Genomic DNA, 14,770 nt, shown 5'->3' with positions numbered 1-14,770 from the left:
GTGTGTGTGTGTGTGTGTGTGTGTGTGTGTGTGTGTGTGTGTGTGTGTGTGTGTGTGTGTGTGTGCGTGTGTGTGTGTGTTTCAACACCATGGTAGATCTGGGTCTGTGATAAATGAACACTGGTGAGCAGAAAGAATTATAAAAGGCAACATGAGGGTGGCTTTTTATTTACTTTTCTTTTAGCTTCTCCAAATATGGTTTTGTAGTTTATATCATTGCATATAAAGTGGATTTTTCTATTGTAGCAGAAAAAAACATGGATTAAAATGAAGCTTTAAATGCCACTGGATGTTCCTATAAACAAACATACTACTACAGAAATGATATTTCATATATGTTACCATTAAAGGGAATGCCATGAATTCATCAATTATGTGTACACAACAAATTCACAGTAAAATTGGGTTAAATGGCTTTCATCCCCCTCAAATTCTTTTATTGGGCTTTTAAACTGTTGGGGTTTTAACTAAGCTTTGCTTTTATTAGTTTGGGGCTTGACTTCCCTCTAATACACCCAACATAAAGTAACGACGTGGTTTCACAGTAAATTGACCATTAAATAGCATAAAAATACATTTTGACCGGATTTGACAGTTTTTTTTCCTTCATGCGCTTTGAAATTACTGCAAAAAAAAAACAAAAAAACAATGACGACAAACCCAGTAATGACTTTAAATGTTACTCTAATTACAATCTCAGGGTCGAGCCTTTCAACATCACAGTTTGCATAAATAGGCACCACATCGTTAAACTTCAAGCATCATCTGCTCACGTTTCCTTTTGATTGGGTTTGTTTGATTTGACCATGTCACGGTTTATGTTCTGGGTAACTTTACCTCCTCGTTACTCCGCTCCTTTCTTTAGCATTTATTCTTCCTCCTCACATGCCTGTCCTGATGGACATCTTTAATCAGAGGACCTCCAGTGGATTGGCAGCCTGTCCAGGGCCAGTAGAAAGTTTTTTAATTAGTGTTTCACCTACGTTTCTCTGATTTGAAAAGAACCCCTTCATAAAGATGCATTTTTTCCAGTCTTTAATTCAGAAATGTCTAAATAAAGTCATGTGATGCTCACGAGACAAAACACACAAACATTCCTTGACTTCTAGTTCGAAACATCAAAATAAAATAAAGCTTTGCCAAGTTAAAGTTGAGTTTATTTTCATACCATTTAATTGAATTCTCTAAGTTCATTCAGTTCTATAGAGGCAACAAATGATGATGTTTGATTTCTATTCTGTTTTAAATCTGTGTTGTAATTCTCTACAATAAAAGCTTAACAAATGAGGTGAGGAACAAAACAAGAGCCTGAGATCCTCTCTGATGCTTTATGAATTATAAAACAATAATTCTGATGGTTAATATTTGGTTAATTTATTCTGTGCTGAAATTAGTTTACATTAAGCTTTAATTTCAGAGTATTTTCTTCCTATGAGTGTCCACAACATCAACAAATGCAAACTTTTTTTTTCTTCTTTTCTCCAATAAATGAAAAATATTTCTTGCAAATTTCATATCCTGCATCCATATCTTGACCATGTTTTTCCATAAGCTTATACTCATGTTTACCTGTGTTTTTGGACTTATATATATATATAGCATTAAGTTCACAGGTGTCTGAAAAGTCATGCATGGTGATGGAGGCGTCATGACGTTGGCTGTTATCTTAGCATCACTGAAATTTAGGAAAGTGTGAATAAAAAGTATTTCTCATTTGCTCAAAAATGCTTCCCTCGTGGAAATAAAGTAAAAAGGCAGAGGAGTTTTTAGTTAAACTAAATTTGACTGGATTGAAGCTAAACAACAAAAACAACGGCCTGAAAAATTAAAACCAATTAGGAAATACACTGAAGAAGCAAACAGGCAGATGGAGGCTGTCCGTTTCCACCTTGATAGTAGGATTAACCATCCACCCCACCACCACAGAGCTATGAAGGACATGGCATGCTAATATTATTACCATCAAATGGCCAAAGGCCCAATCATTTCCTCCCGAGTGCCCCTGAAAGAGGAGCCGCTGGGTGGGGTGTTTGAACCCCGCCTGATGGGCTGTTTTGCGGGAGGCGGGGAAGTGTAGAGCATCCGGATCAGGCCGCGATGGTACAGGATGTGTGTGCTTAACTGCCCTGACCCAAACAAAGCAGGGAAGAAAGCCTTTAATGCCCACGGTAAGCCGCTTCATTCAGCAGCGCTGCCCAGACGCACAACTCTGCGCAGCAGAAATTACGCACGGCGCGGCTGCTCCGTGGCTCCGTTCAGGTGATGAAATCTGTCCAATAAATGGATGGAATGTCCTTTAGTGGAATTTTATTTTTATCTTTATCTCTCACTTCAAATCAGCCGATAACACAGGCTTCCTTCTGCTCTCGATAACGAGATAATTTGTCCCCAGGCTAAATGTGCGTAAAAGTATTCTGGACAGGAAACTCTCTCTCTCTCTCTTTCTCTTCTTTTCCTCCCTCCCTCTGTGCGTGTGTGTGTGTGCGCGCGCGCGCGCGCGTGTGTGTGTGTGCGTGCGTGCGGGTGTGTGTGTGAGGAATACCCAGCTGGTCCCTCAAGCCCTATAATACTAAGCACAACATGCTTTACCTTCAATGAAAGCTGAGACGGGGGGACGGTTGAGTGCTGCAGAGCTGAGACCAGGAGTGTTTTCTGCGCAGATCTCCCGCATCTGTTTTATCACACCCTCTGCTGTGCGCTGGAGCATTTTTAATTCTATTGACTGTTGCTTATATACAACATACCTAAAGCACTTAGAAAACTTGGAAGACGTGGTGATGATAGACAATTTTGGACTCCCCAGTTGATGGTTTTGCCTTAAAAAAAATAGGACACACGTCTGGCTGTGATAGTTTGTCCACAGCTGTTGTTTTTCCCACTTCTCTCCTGACTTTGCCTCAGCCATGGCTCTCTACTCTCGGTTCGTGCTCGTCGTGCTTTATGGATGGAGTTATCTGTGCGCTGGATTCTGCGCGATGTTAAAAACGGACAGTTTCCCCGACAGGTTAAAGGTGGATTTTACGCACTCGGTGGATAGAAAGTACGCCGCCAAGGATGACCGGGACGCGCATTTGCAGGATACAATGACGGAGCACATGCAGATGCTTTACGACAAGTACAACCGGGCCGGGTTTCCCTTCAGGGACGGCAACACGGTCCGCAGCTTCAAAGCGCACTGGGGTACGTATCCAGGATTTGATGCACTTTGCCATGAAGCACAGAAACGATCCGCTTATTTCTTAATATTTAGGTGTTGCCATCACAAGTTTGAAGTTGATCTGATGACGTCCCGTTTGCGCAGTGTCCGCACAATCTGCGTAATTTTACAATTTATTTTTGAAAATCCAGTGCGTTCAAACAAAAAATGTCTTGCTCTTGGTTAGTATAAATTAATCAACTTTATCCTCTCCATTTCCTTATTTATGGAGCTTGACAAAAATCCACCTGTTGATCCACTTCTAATGGGATCAATCAGATTTCAGTCACAGTTTCCTTCAGGCGGAAACTGTGACTGAAATCTGATTGTTTCATGACGTTCAGCGTCGTTCAGCGTCACATTTGTTCCCATTATCTTGACATTTTACTTTCAGAAACTGTAAATAGATCTTCCCCTCGGGTCAGGACCGGGAAGCTGCTCAGCCTGTCTGTGTCGCAGCAGAACAGGAGTTTCCACTCCAGACATGTTTTTCAGCGGCTTTTATTTCACGTTGACCTTTAAGATCATCCACTTTAGATGTACTCTGATGACTCCGGGTTATCAACGTGATGCAGGCGCTGCTGAAGGTGATCAGCTGCTATGGGGTTGTAAACTACCGCCTCCTGTCGTCTGGTTGCTGCATATAAAGGGGAAATCCACCTAATTTTTGTGTAACACGTTTGCGACAGATTTCCTCTCATCAACTTGGTGAGGTGAAAAATGTGGCTCTCTTCTTGTGCAAACACAGCAACGCTTTGTTTTAGTCTTAGTTCTAAAAATATTTAGGTTCAATTCAGATTTATGGTTATGTTGCTTAGGTAAAAGTAGTCAATATGTTACCAGAAGTAAATAGCAGTCAGATTTATCTTGGTTTAGCAAAAAGGGTGGAATCCTCACTGGGAAACAAGCTCATTTATACTCAGAGCAGAAACAGTTCATGTGTGAATGTTCCCACCTTTTAGAACTAAATCTTCTGCTGTCTTATCTATTTATATGCAGTAGTTGTTAACTTTCCCATTATTTTCTAACCTAAACATCTACATTATGCATAAGTTTCACAAATGCATCCTGTCCTTAACCATCCATATGACGGTACAATCTCTGTAAAATCTGGCTCAAATTATGCAAATGTTAATTGTCTTCACAGTTCTTATGAAAAAAAAAAGGTGTAACTCTTCAATTAAGTCAAGATGGTCAAATTAGAACAAATGTCACCTTGAGGCCCTTTATAAGGACAAACAAGAAACTCCCAGCTGGACAGGAGGAGGATATTTTTAGGGGTTTTCCACCATAGTGGTTTCAGTGCTAAACTAAAACGGCGGCTACAGGTGGTTCTCTGCTGGTTCTAAAAAAAAACGTGGTGGGGTTTTCCACAGCCAGAGAACCAGCCTGGAACCATCATTACATCACTAAGCACACCTCACCAGTAAAAGTTTGATCCTTACTTTGTTGTATTAATTCTGCAGGCGGTGACAGTGAATCACGCATCTATTCATCTGTGATCGAAGTTTAAAATCCTGTTTTAAACAATTTGAAAGTTTATTGACTATTACCTGTATTTTTAATTTTCAAACAGAATTATACACTTTGTTTTCAGCAATTGTAATAATTTTATTACTAATTTTATTCATTTTCAGCTTTTCAAATTTCCACGTTTTTTCTAGAAATTTCTGAAACAGATCTCAAAATTTCTGAGTTTTATGGTTTCTGTCTCCAATGGCCCTAATACGCTGTCGTACATGTGTGATCACCCAGCTGAAGTTATTTATCCACACTTTATGCACCACAGTTTTGCATTGTGTAACTGTTATTCCTCACTGTTTACAGGTACAATAAACAACAAGCAGCTGCAGGTTTTTAACCTCACCTCCCTCACCCAGTCTGAGGACGTTCTGTCGGCAACTCTTCATTACTACATCGGAGACCTTCAGAACAACACCCAGCGCTGCTTCACGCCCAAACACTGCGCCCGCCACGGCCCCCGGAGACACAGCCACATCCACATGGTCATCTGGAGCTTTGCTTCCGTGGACAACAAGATGAGGAGTCTGGGACACTTTCGGATAAACGTGTCCACCCTCTACAGGGACTTCATTTCGTGGCAGTGGAGGGACATAACCCGTGTGGTCAATCAGGCCAAACATCACGACGAGTTGCTTATTGGGATTGACGTCGCCTCACAGGGTCCGCAACCGTGGAAGAAGCTCCTGTCCGACCGTTCACCCTATATCCTGGTTTACGCCAACGACTCTGCCATCTCGGAGCCTGAAAGCGTGGTAGCCACTCTCCAGAGACATCACTCACTGGGAGGAGAGGGCTCCATTTCACACAGCCTCCAAAAGCTGAGAGAGCGCAACAACACTGAGCAAGAACGACAGCTGCGCTCCAGACACAAGCGGTCAGCGAACGTTCTTCTCCCTTTGCAAAACAACGAACTTCCTGGACCCGAGTATCCGTACGAGACGAGAGGATGGGACGAGACGAGTCCGTACGAGCCGATAGAAAACAAGCAGCCCCGTCGGCCGCGGAAAAAGGTCCGCAAGAATCAGCGACCCAAGAATCCCCTCCTGCAGTTTGATGAGCAGACCATCAAAAAGGCGCGGAAGAAGCAGTGGAATGAGCCGAGGAACTGCGCTCGAAGGTACCTCAAGGTGGACTTTGCGGACATTGGGTGGAGCGAATGGATTATATCACCAAAGTCTTTTGATGCCTTCTATTGTTCGGGATCCTGCCAGTTCCCAATGCCAAAGGTGAGAAAACAAATATTTCACCTTTCGTTTTGCAAAACAAAAAGATGCTTCAGACCTTCAAATTATATGTGTTCAATGTCGAGAAAAAGAATGACACCACTAAAATTTGATGAGGATAATTGCAATAGGATGATATTTTCTTGTTGCTCATAAGGAAGAGGATAAAGGACACAGAAAAAACCCCAAAGAATTCTGACTTAAATGTTCTGTGATCAAAAGTTTAAATTCTGTGAAAAACACTCAAGATTTTGAGAAAAAAAAGTCAGAATATTGTGACAAAAATCCTTTTTTTCCCAGAGGCCTTAATCATCTTCTTTCTGCTCAAGCTAAAACAACATTTGATATTTAAGACACAGCTCACCAAATACTTCAATTACAATCTAAAACCTCGCTCTCGGTTCGGTTGATGTGAACTGTGGTGAGGTTCTAAAGCATGTGAACACCAAGCAGACTGGAGACCGCTCCAAAAGCAGGAAGTGGATTATAACGCAGAGCATTCTGGGTAAATACAACCAAAACAAAAGCTCTTAAGAGTCTAGATCTTGTGGTAGAAATGACTTGGGATCTTTTACCAAAGACAAAAGAGAAATCCTATAAATCTGACTCTACTACATTTTCGTTTATATTTCATGAAAAAGGAAGTTGTCTTCTTCAGAGGATGTGTGTCAATTCCTCCAGTGGTTCTTGGTACAGCGCCACCACAGGTGAGGAGGGGAACTGAAAATGTAACAAATGATGCAGCTCTGGTCCCCAATCTAACCGAGGCTACCGGACTATCAGGTGTGAAAACCTTAAAACAAGCAAGCCTCTTCCATTCGCTAAGCTAAAGTGCTTTGACATCTCATGGCGTAAGCATAGAGAGGACAATGTCTGATTTGGGGGATCCACACGGTTTCATCTTTCCTTTTGCAGATGATATTGTTGCGTTAGCTTCTTCAAGTCAGTGAAGAGTTTTACAGCACAGTGTAAAATGGCCCAATGAGTAAAATCTTCCAAATATAAGGCTATCATTGTCGCTCCCTTCAGGTTGGTGGTGAGTGGGTAAAGTATATTTGAGTAAGTAAATTGGTTGAGGAGATTGAGGGTCAGGTTAAATGTCTCCTCATCCAACATGGAGGAGACCCAGGAACAGACCCAGAACCGTGGGATGCTCTGTAGAGTTGCTAGGGAATATCAGGTTATCTCAGTGATCTTTGCCTTTCTGTCTCGTCAGGTAAACCAGATGGTATTCTCACCCAAAACGTAATGTAGCACCGTTGAACCGGTGTACCTAATAAAGTGGCCACTGATTGCATTTTTGCTCCAAATGCAAATCTGTGTCAACAGGTGGTCCGAAAACATGCGCTGCAGAAGTCCAGGACCCATTAGTGAGGCCTCATACTGTAACAGAAGACTAAAAACACACACACAGGCGCTCTCTGTGGACATTAGGTAAACAGAGTCGGCTGCGTGCAGCAATCAGTGCGTCCATCAGTCTTTGTTAGCCGATGCAGTTAGGCTCTGTGTTGTATTAACCTTAGCAACATTAAAGTCAGAAGTGTGTCTGTCTTACATTATGGATGATAATCCCAAACTTTACGAGCTTTAATCTTCAACTGCCGGGATAAACTGCTCACAGCCACTGGATCCTCTTCAGTTTCTCCTCTACTTTGCAAAAAGATCAGAAAGCCTTTGAAGATTAGCATCAACAGTATAACGATGTAATTTAATAAAAACGGGTAGTTCAAAGTAACGTCCTAATGCACAGGGCATGTGGGAAACACAGGTCAAGTTGCAGATCTATAAAGAAAAGCTCACAGCAGGTGGCTGACCTCAGCTACATTTTTACACCTTTACCTTTAGTGGGGAAAAAAAACAAAAAAAACAATTAGAGGACAATGTTAAAGTTTGGCTCCCGGTGACAAGATAACATCACAGGTATTCTAAACATGGCCGGAATGCTCCAGCCCCATCTATTTAATTCATTAGAGTGGAGTCGCGGGCCTTTGTAGTGGGATGTAATTAGTCCCAGCAGTCGGGCCCTGAAGGCAGCCGCCTCCCTCTCCTGCAGCTTTTCTGCTCAGGCAGAGGAGCCTGTGACGATCCACCTCCTTTGTCAGAAGCTGCTAAATAGTTTCTATTAAAAGCTGCTTTCTTTTGTGACGTGAAGGAAGCGCGAGCCCTGAAGCTGCTCATCATCAGGTGTGTGAACTGTCAGGAATTTAAAGACAGCTTTCAGGCGCTCAGATGGTTGGTCAAGAACAGAGCAAAAACAAAACAAGATACTTTAGACAGAGCAAAAAAACACAAGTTCAAGCTCCCCCTGCTGGACATTTTTCTAGTGTTTTTTTTCTTCAAATAGTTGAGTTTATGTAATAAAAGCATGTAGACCAATTTTACAGCTGTCACCTTGGCTTCTAGTCTGTTGGTTAAACACAATAATACAATATTTTAGTGATAAAACCAGGGTGTCATTAGATCATTTATGATATGATAAGAAAAGAAAGAATCATAAAAAATAAAAAGTGCACAGGATTTAAGAAGGAAAAGTTGCAGCAGAAGGAAACTTTAGGGATTTATAATTGGTGTAGAACAATTCTGTCCATGTTAGATCGAATGAATCAAAATAAAACAAATATAACAAAATCATTAAGAAAACGCTGCCATATACATCTGTGTTTTCACGAATGGAATAAAAAGCTTAACTGATGTTAAACTCAATTTTAAAGTCTGTTCAGTTCAGAATAATCCAATTCCACTTTGATCTGTTTAAATGCTTGAGTCTGGATTGAATGCGATACAAAGTCATCTTAAAAGCCCTTTTATAAAAAAAAACAGACAACGTTAGCAAGTCTCAGTTTTCTCTCAGCATCAACACTTTGTTCTCATCTTGTCACCGATTCTCATTTCTGCAGAGAACCTAATATATTCTCTGATAAATGATGTAAAGGTAAGGCTCAAATTGTGACTTTTAGTTATTTAATAACAACATATTAGAAAATTTTGCAATTCAAATAGTTTGGTTGATGATACATTACTGCCACCTACTGGACTGGAGTTTTCTGGGGTCTGAGATGTGTTCAGACCCCAAGAATGATCTAATTAAATGTCTTATTTTTTTCTGTAATTATTTAATCAAAGTTTGAAGGTTAAAGAACCAACTCTACTTAATGAGACAAAGTGACAAGGTATTTTTCAGTCAACACAACAAAGCTCAAGAGCTGCTTCCCTCTGCTTACAGTCTCACAACAACAAATGACAAAACAGAGTCAAACTTAAATGTAACAGACTCAATCTGTGTGCATTCCCACCAGCCCTGTTCAATCCGATTTAATCAAACCCTAGTTAGTTTTTCTAGAAAGTCCGCTTCGTTTGGGGAGTTATCAATGCCAGTCGAAGTCTGATGGGACCAAAAAAGTAAACTCTGGTCCACCTACAAACCTAGGTCTGGGTTTGGTTGAAGTAAACAATGGAGCGGTTCAAATGTCTATGAGAACACCAACCGCTCCACAGCAGGAAGTGAACTACAGCGCAGGGCATTCTGGGTAAATACCACCAAAACAAGCACACAAGTTAACGTTAGCGGAAGAAACGTTGCCAAAGACAACAGACGACGAGCGGTTGCTAAATTTTTGTTTACATTTTGCAAAGAAGGAAGTTGTGCTCAGTGTCTTCTTCAGAGTTTTTTGTCGTTTCGTTCAGTGGTTCTTGGTGCAGCGCCTCTGCAGGTGAGGAGGGGAACAGGTTGCTCAAAGGCTTTGGACTATTTGACACAGTTGTGAAAGTGAACTGCACCAGCTGAAAATGTAACAAATGCTGCAATTTTGAACAAGTCTATCAGACTGTCAGGTGTGAAAACATCTGATGGGCGAAAAGACAAACAGTAGAGATCAGAGCACAGCACCAAAAACCAGAAACAGAAACTCGCCACCAACTGTGGAGATTATTTGTAGATGCATCTGTTAATGTGTCACTCATGGAGTCAACCACGATCTCCTCTGTACTCTAGTCTAGAATCGAATATGTCCTTCAATCTAACAGCTGAAACCTGGTCCACACCGGGTCGTCAACAGAACAACACAAGCTTATGGAAACAATTATTTTTAAAAAGTAGTTTCCTGAATAAGAGTTTTGCCACCAGAATGAGGCGGGGGGTTTTTTTTGGCCGCGTCAAAATTGGCTTATTTTGCAAAACTGCAAAGGAAATATTTTTCTTGCCTCACACAACTCATATGCTCAACAACCAGATGTTACTACTTGGGCTAACCATGAAGATGACAGGAAGTAGCTGGGTGATGATGGCGCGGCATGTTTTTTAATTACCTATATTTTTTAATTACATTTCTTATGTAATTGAAACACAGCTTTTGCAAAATTTTAGATCTTAGCAGAATATTGACAAAGTTTTGTGCAAATTTGCAATGGAAAAGCAGCTACTGATCCCAAACATTTACAACAGAATGGTCCAGTCAAAGTCCAGTCCTCAGCCCTGGCTAGATTACTGTGGTGAGACCTAAAGATATCTGTGAAGAAACAGATGAGAACCTCAATAATATCAATGCCACAATTATATTTTGCAGAAAAGCATGAGAGTTGTTGCAGTTAGCGTTAGCACCTAAAGCTAAGGCTGCAGAATCTTAGTTTTGTTTTTGTGGTTTTTTTCCCCCCTTCAGGCTCTGAAGCCCTCGAACCACGCCACCATCCAGAGCATTGTTCGGGCCGTGGGCGTCGTACCCGGCATCCCCGAGCCGTGCTGCGTCCCAGAGAAGATGTCCTCCCTCAGCATCCTCTTCTTCGACGAGGACAAGAACGTGGTGCTGAAAGTCTACCCCAACATGACCGTCGACTCCTGCGCCTGCCGATAGTTCCACTTCCTGTCTGCACCTCGTGTCACACAGAAACAAACACCTTGCAACCTGAAACTAAACATCCACTGAGCACAGCTTCCCTTTTGCACTGGAGGAGAGCGCCACCTGTTGTCCCAGGTGAGGAGGACACTGGTCAGCTGAGGGGAAGAAATGGATGACATTAGCACGCCTCAGTGCTGACCGACTCTTTATCTGCATATTTCTCATCTGTGATCCGTTGGGTGACGGCAGGGTGGAACAAATCACACCAACAGAGACAGAAACCGAGGGGAAAATATGAATCATTAAGGAAAACCGACTCAGCTGGAGCCGACAGCTGTGGACAGAGGGAAGGTGTTCCCTCATCATTCTCTCCTTCATCGCATGAACTTCTCTTTATCCTTAAAAAGCCACCTCTGCTCGCACTTGCATGGTATTTGTTACTCTGTGTATGTATTTATGTCTGTACTATCACTGTGTTATTCGCTATAAAAGAGGATTTTGCATCTTTATGGGCTTGGCTGCTATAGAGGATTATATTAGGTTCCAAAGCCAGAGTTGTGACATATAGACAAAGTTTTTTTGTTGTTTTTTTTTTTAGATTTTCCTTCATGCAGGAGAGTAAGCTACATTTTGTCCGTATTTTACATTAGTAGGAGCTTCCAGGAGATAAATGACTTCAGAATAAGAGAAGTCGTTCTGAACTTCAGCAACTAGTTCAGATTTTTAAAAGCGGGGTTCTATTGACAGTTTATGAGTAGTAAATATCTTACCTGCAACATATTTCTCTCTTAGCATCTTTACTTGGATCAAAGATTAGCATTCTGTTTAAGAGGAACATACAACCTCTGCCCTGTTAAATTACAACAAACATGTTACAGACTGTGAATGAATTATATTTTAGAAAAAAATGTAACTTTTTTATACAAATGCAATAGTGGTGCAAAGCTTTAAAAGCAGTACTTGTAATTTTGAATCTAGAGTTGTTTTAGCATTATTGCTGCCTAGCTGCAGACAACTGCTCTCTATTTCAGGAAAATGAAAACTCTGTATGCTGCACACAAGATATTTACTACTCATACACTCTGAACAGAACCCCACTTAAAAAAAATCCAAAATAACCTTTTAATGGGAAAACAGGAAATGAAGAAAAAAAATAACTCATCCGGAACTAAATAATTTACCTAATTCTTATTGAGATGTTTCAAACCTTTCTTAGATCAAAGAAATAAATCACAAATAATAATAATTCCTCAAGCCTAATATCAGACTCAAAATATTTGTTTGCTTTCACACATTGTATTCCAACAATTTTTTGTATCCTAAACTGTACATGTTGACCTTGCTATAATTTAGAATGTTTATTAAGAATAAGCTTTATAAAGTGCCTTAGTGGATGTTTTTTCTCGACTAAATTAGTATTCTGTCAATATACAGGGCTCCTCTAAATCCGTTTTGCTTTACATATCATTTGTTTTATGCTGATTGTTGTTATAAAAAAAAAGAAAAAGAAAAAAAACACTGCACAGGTTTTAGTTTAGCTTCCCATGAAGGAACCTGGAGCCTTTATGAGAGGTGATCACCTTGATCTTGTGTTTTGTTTTTCCAGAGTAAGCGGTGACGGTAGCTGGGCAACATTTAACGCCTAAAATGAAAAAAAATACATAAATAAAAACTAATATTCTTTTTGATGTCACAGCAATTCACGGGAAGAATTTTAGTTAGGAGCTGATGAGATCTTTGAACGGACTAGAACCGACTAGTGGCCATCATTGGTATTGGACCATAAATCAATACCAATAATTCAGCAGTGTATCTTTTATGCACAGCTTTGACCTTTGTGCTCCTTGGCACATAGAAGTCAGAGCTTGAAGTTTATCTTTTTATTCTAAAAGTCGACTTTAGCATAAAGTGGTTGAGGTTTTATAAAAATAAATAATGTCAAAAAATAATAAACTTTATTCAGTCACCAAGGAGATCAGACCTATTTTTGTGGATTAGCTACATGCTAGAATAATTCAGCTAAAATCTGACATTAATTATTCAGGGGTTTGTTGTTTAATCAAGTTTACAGTTCATATTAGTAACGTGAAAAAAACACATATTTATTCAGCTCAGACAGCCAACAGAAAACTTCTTTATTTTTTACATTCTTGTACATTTTTTGTATATATATATATCTCACTGTTTAAAGCCTTCCAGTCTTGAAAGGGTGAATTTCATCTTCTTTGACTTAATTTGGAGCGACTCGGTCATTCAGATAACCGACCTCGCTTGATGATGTGCAACAAGCAGCTGAGGGTATTTATGTGGTACAAATTGGTTAGCCTGCAAACGGTGACTGTAGTGCTTGTTTTCATAGCTATGATCACCAGCGGAGTTTATTTTTGAAATGAATAATTCCCTATTTTGATATTAAGAGACGTTTATTTTGCAGATTGTCTAACTTTTTGTCATTTGTAACCGACACATTTTCGAAGTGTTGCTCCTTAGTCTGCAGACAGAAGCAATCGGGTGGATGCTGCAGATTGAGGCTGAAGAGGTTTTCATGCAGCTCTGACAGTCTGGAGTGCACTTAGTAAACAAATAAAGAAAAACAGGGCAGCATTTAATCTGTTTTTAAGAGCTTATTCATCCTTACTGCTCAAAGTATCTTGTAAATGTTAGATAAAAAAAATAAATGCTTGTACAATAAGCTTCACAAAATATATTTGTATATGGAAAAGACTTTACCATGCATCTATTTATTTACTGGATGTTGCATATCTTGTAATGGTGCGGCTTGGAGAAGGAGAACTGAAGCTGGGGAGCACTGGTGGTCGTTCTCGTCGCTGATGGACATATATGTCACTACTGATATGAAACAAAGTGTGATGAACTGTTTAAAAGGTCTCCCTACCAAAAGCTCCCACCCTTCTTCCAAAGCATTCAAAGGAATGAATAAAATTATGCAAGTTTCACATCTGTCGATGTTTTTTTTCTTTCTTTCTAAATGAGGTCTGTCAACACCAAGTTTTCATTTTCTTCAACAATGCAGTGTTAAAAAATGTTCACCGCTTAAAAAGTTGACTTTTACATTTTACATAAAGGAAGTTAAACATGGTGCTGTGTCCAGTCAGCAGCGGCTCAGATCTCAGCGGTTTGGCATGGAAACTGTAACATTAACGAAACATGCAGACCTGAAACATGAACCTATGACCAAACCGTTGGCAGGTCAGCTCAAATGGTTGGGTCAGAAAATTAATCAAAACAAACTCTGATCCTCACATCTCAATACATGAGGATCCTACAACCAGGCTCTGAATTAAAATATAATAATTTCAAAATTAAAAAAAAAGCTTTGAGATGATGGATATTTAAAAATGTAAAAACCGATTAAATTTAATATGTGAATGTCATGTTTTATTTTTTAAAAATTATCACATGCTTGCGATTACAAATTGACAAATGTGGAAATATCCTTCGGATATATTTATGGCTTTAGTGACATCTAGGTGTTATTGATACGCATGTGGACCTCGATAGTCTCTAAAAGGTGGCTGGATGGTCAAATTTACTTCCATGATAGTAAACGTGAGCTGGCCTTACAATTTCTTCAAGTGAGTGGAGAAATTTACCCCACTTGTCCACCCATGACACACAGTTAATTAATGTTAAAAGTTATTGCTTACTTGTTGAGAATGGTGTCATTTCTTTAGAGGGTCCGGACGTTTCCCAAAAGCCCGAAAACGACGAACCTTTTCTTTATCCCGCCAACTTTTTTCTGGGCGTTTTGTTTTTACTAAAGAGCTGACTGACTCCCCCTAGTGGTCTGGAGTGCATCAGTTTAGTGAATAGCAGCTTTTCATCCCTTTTGCCTCCATTTTCTGTGGCTGCAGCATTTTTCTTTTGTTTACGTTTGTTTTGTTGATTATAGGGTTTTGCTTCAGTTTTCTGATTGCCATATTTTTTTTATTTATATTTATTTGTGTTGCATTCGTTTGTGTTTGCAACGTTTT

General features: G+C 40.0%; 1 protein-coding gene across 1 annotated transcript; it reads left to right on the top strand.

The window, feature by feature from the left end:
* The first annotated feature begins 2,604 nt into the window (after positions 1 to 2,604).
* On the top strand, positions 2,605 to 13,732 carry bmp3 (bone morphogenetic protein 3). Its single transcript, XM_008417755.2, has 3 exons — positions 2,605 to 3,180; positions 5,024 to 5,946; positions 10,599 to 13,732. The coding sequence occupies exons 1-3, from the start codon at positions 2,904 to 2,906 to the stop codon at positions 10,788 to 10,790; spliced, it is 1,392 nt and encodes a 463-aa protein (XP_008415977.1). The 5' UTR covers positions 2,605 to 2,903; the 3' UTR covers positions 10,791 to 13,732.
* The last annotated feature ends 1,038 nt before the right edge of the window (positions 13,733 to 14,770 follow it).

Source organism: Poecilia reticulata, linkage group LG9, assembly GCF_000633615.1.
Source record: "Poecilia reticulata strain Guanapo linkage group LG9, Guppy_female_1.0+MT, whole genome shotgun sequence".
Taxonomy (NCBI): domain Eukaryota; kingdom Metazoa; phylum Chordata; class Actinopteri; order Cyprinodontiformes; family Poeciliidae; genus Poecilia; species Poecilia reticulata.
This window is presented reverse-complemented; position numbering and strand designations above follow the sequence as displayed.

What these genes read in the sequence shown, in the direction of transcription:
- bmp3 (XM_008417755.2), top strand. Translation starts at nt 2,904, where the DNA reads ATGGCTCTCTACTCTCGGTTCGTGCTCGTCGTGCTTTATGGATGGAGT. An exon ending in CAGCTTCAAAGCGCACTGGG is followed by an intron (nt 3,181 to 5,023) that starts GTACGTATCCAG and finishes CACTGTTTACAG; the next exon opens with GTACAATAAACAACAAGCAG. An exon ending in GCCAGTTCCCAATGCCAAAG is followed by an intron (nt 5,947 to 10,598) that starts GTGAGAAAACAA and finishes TCCCCCCTTCAG; the next exon opens with GCTCTGAAGCCCTCGAACCA.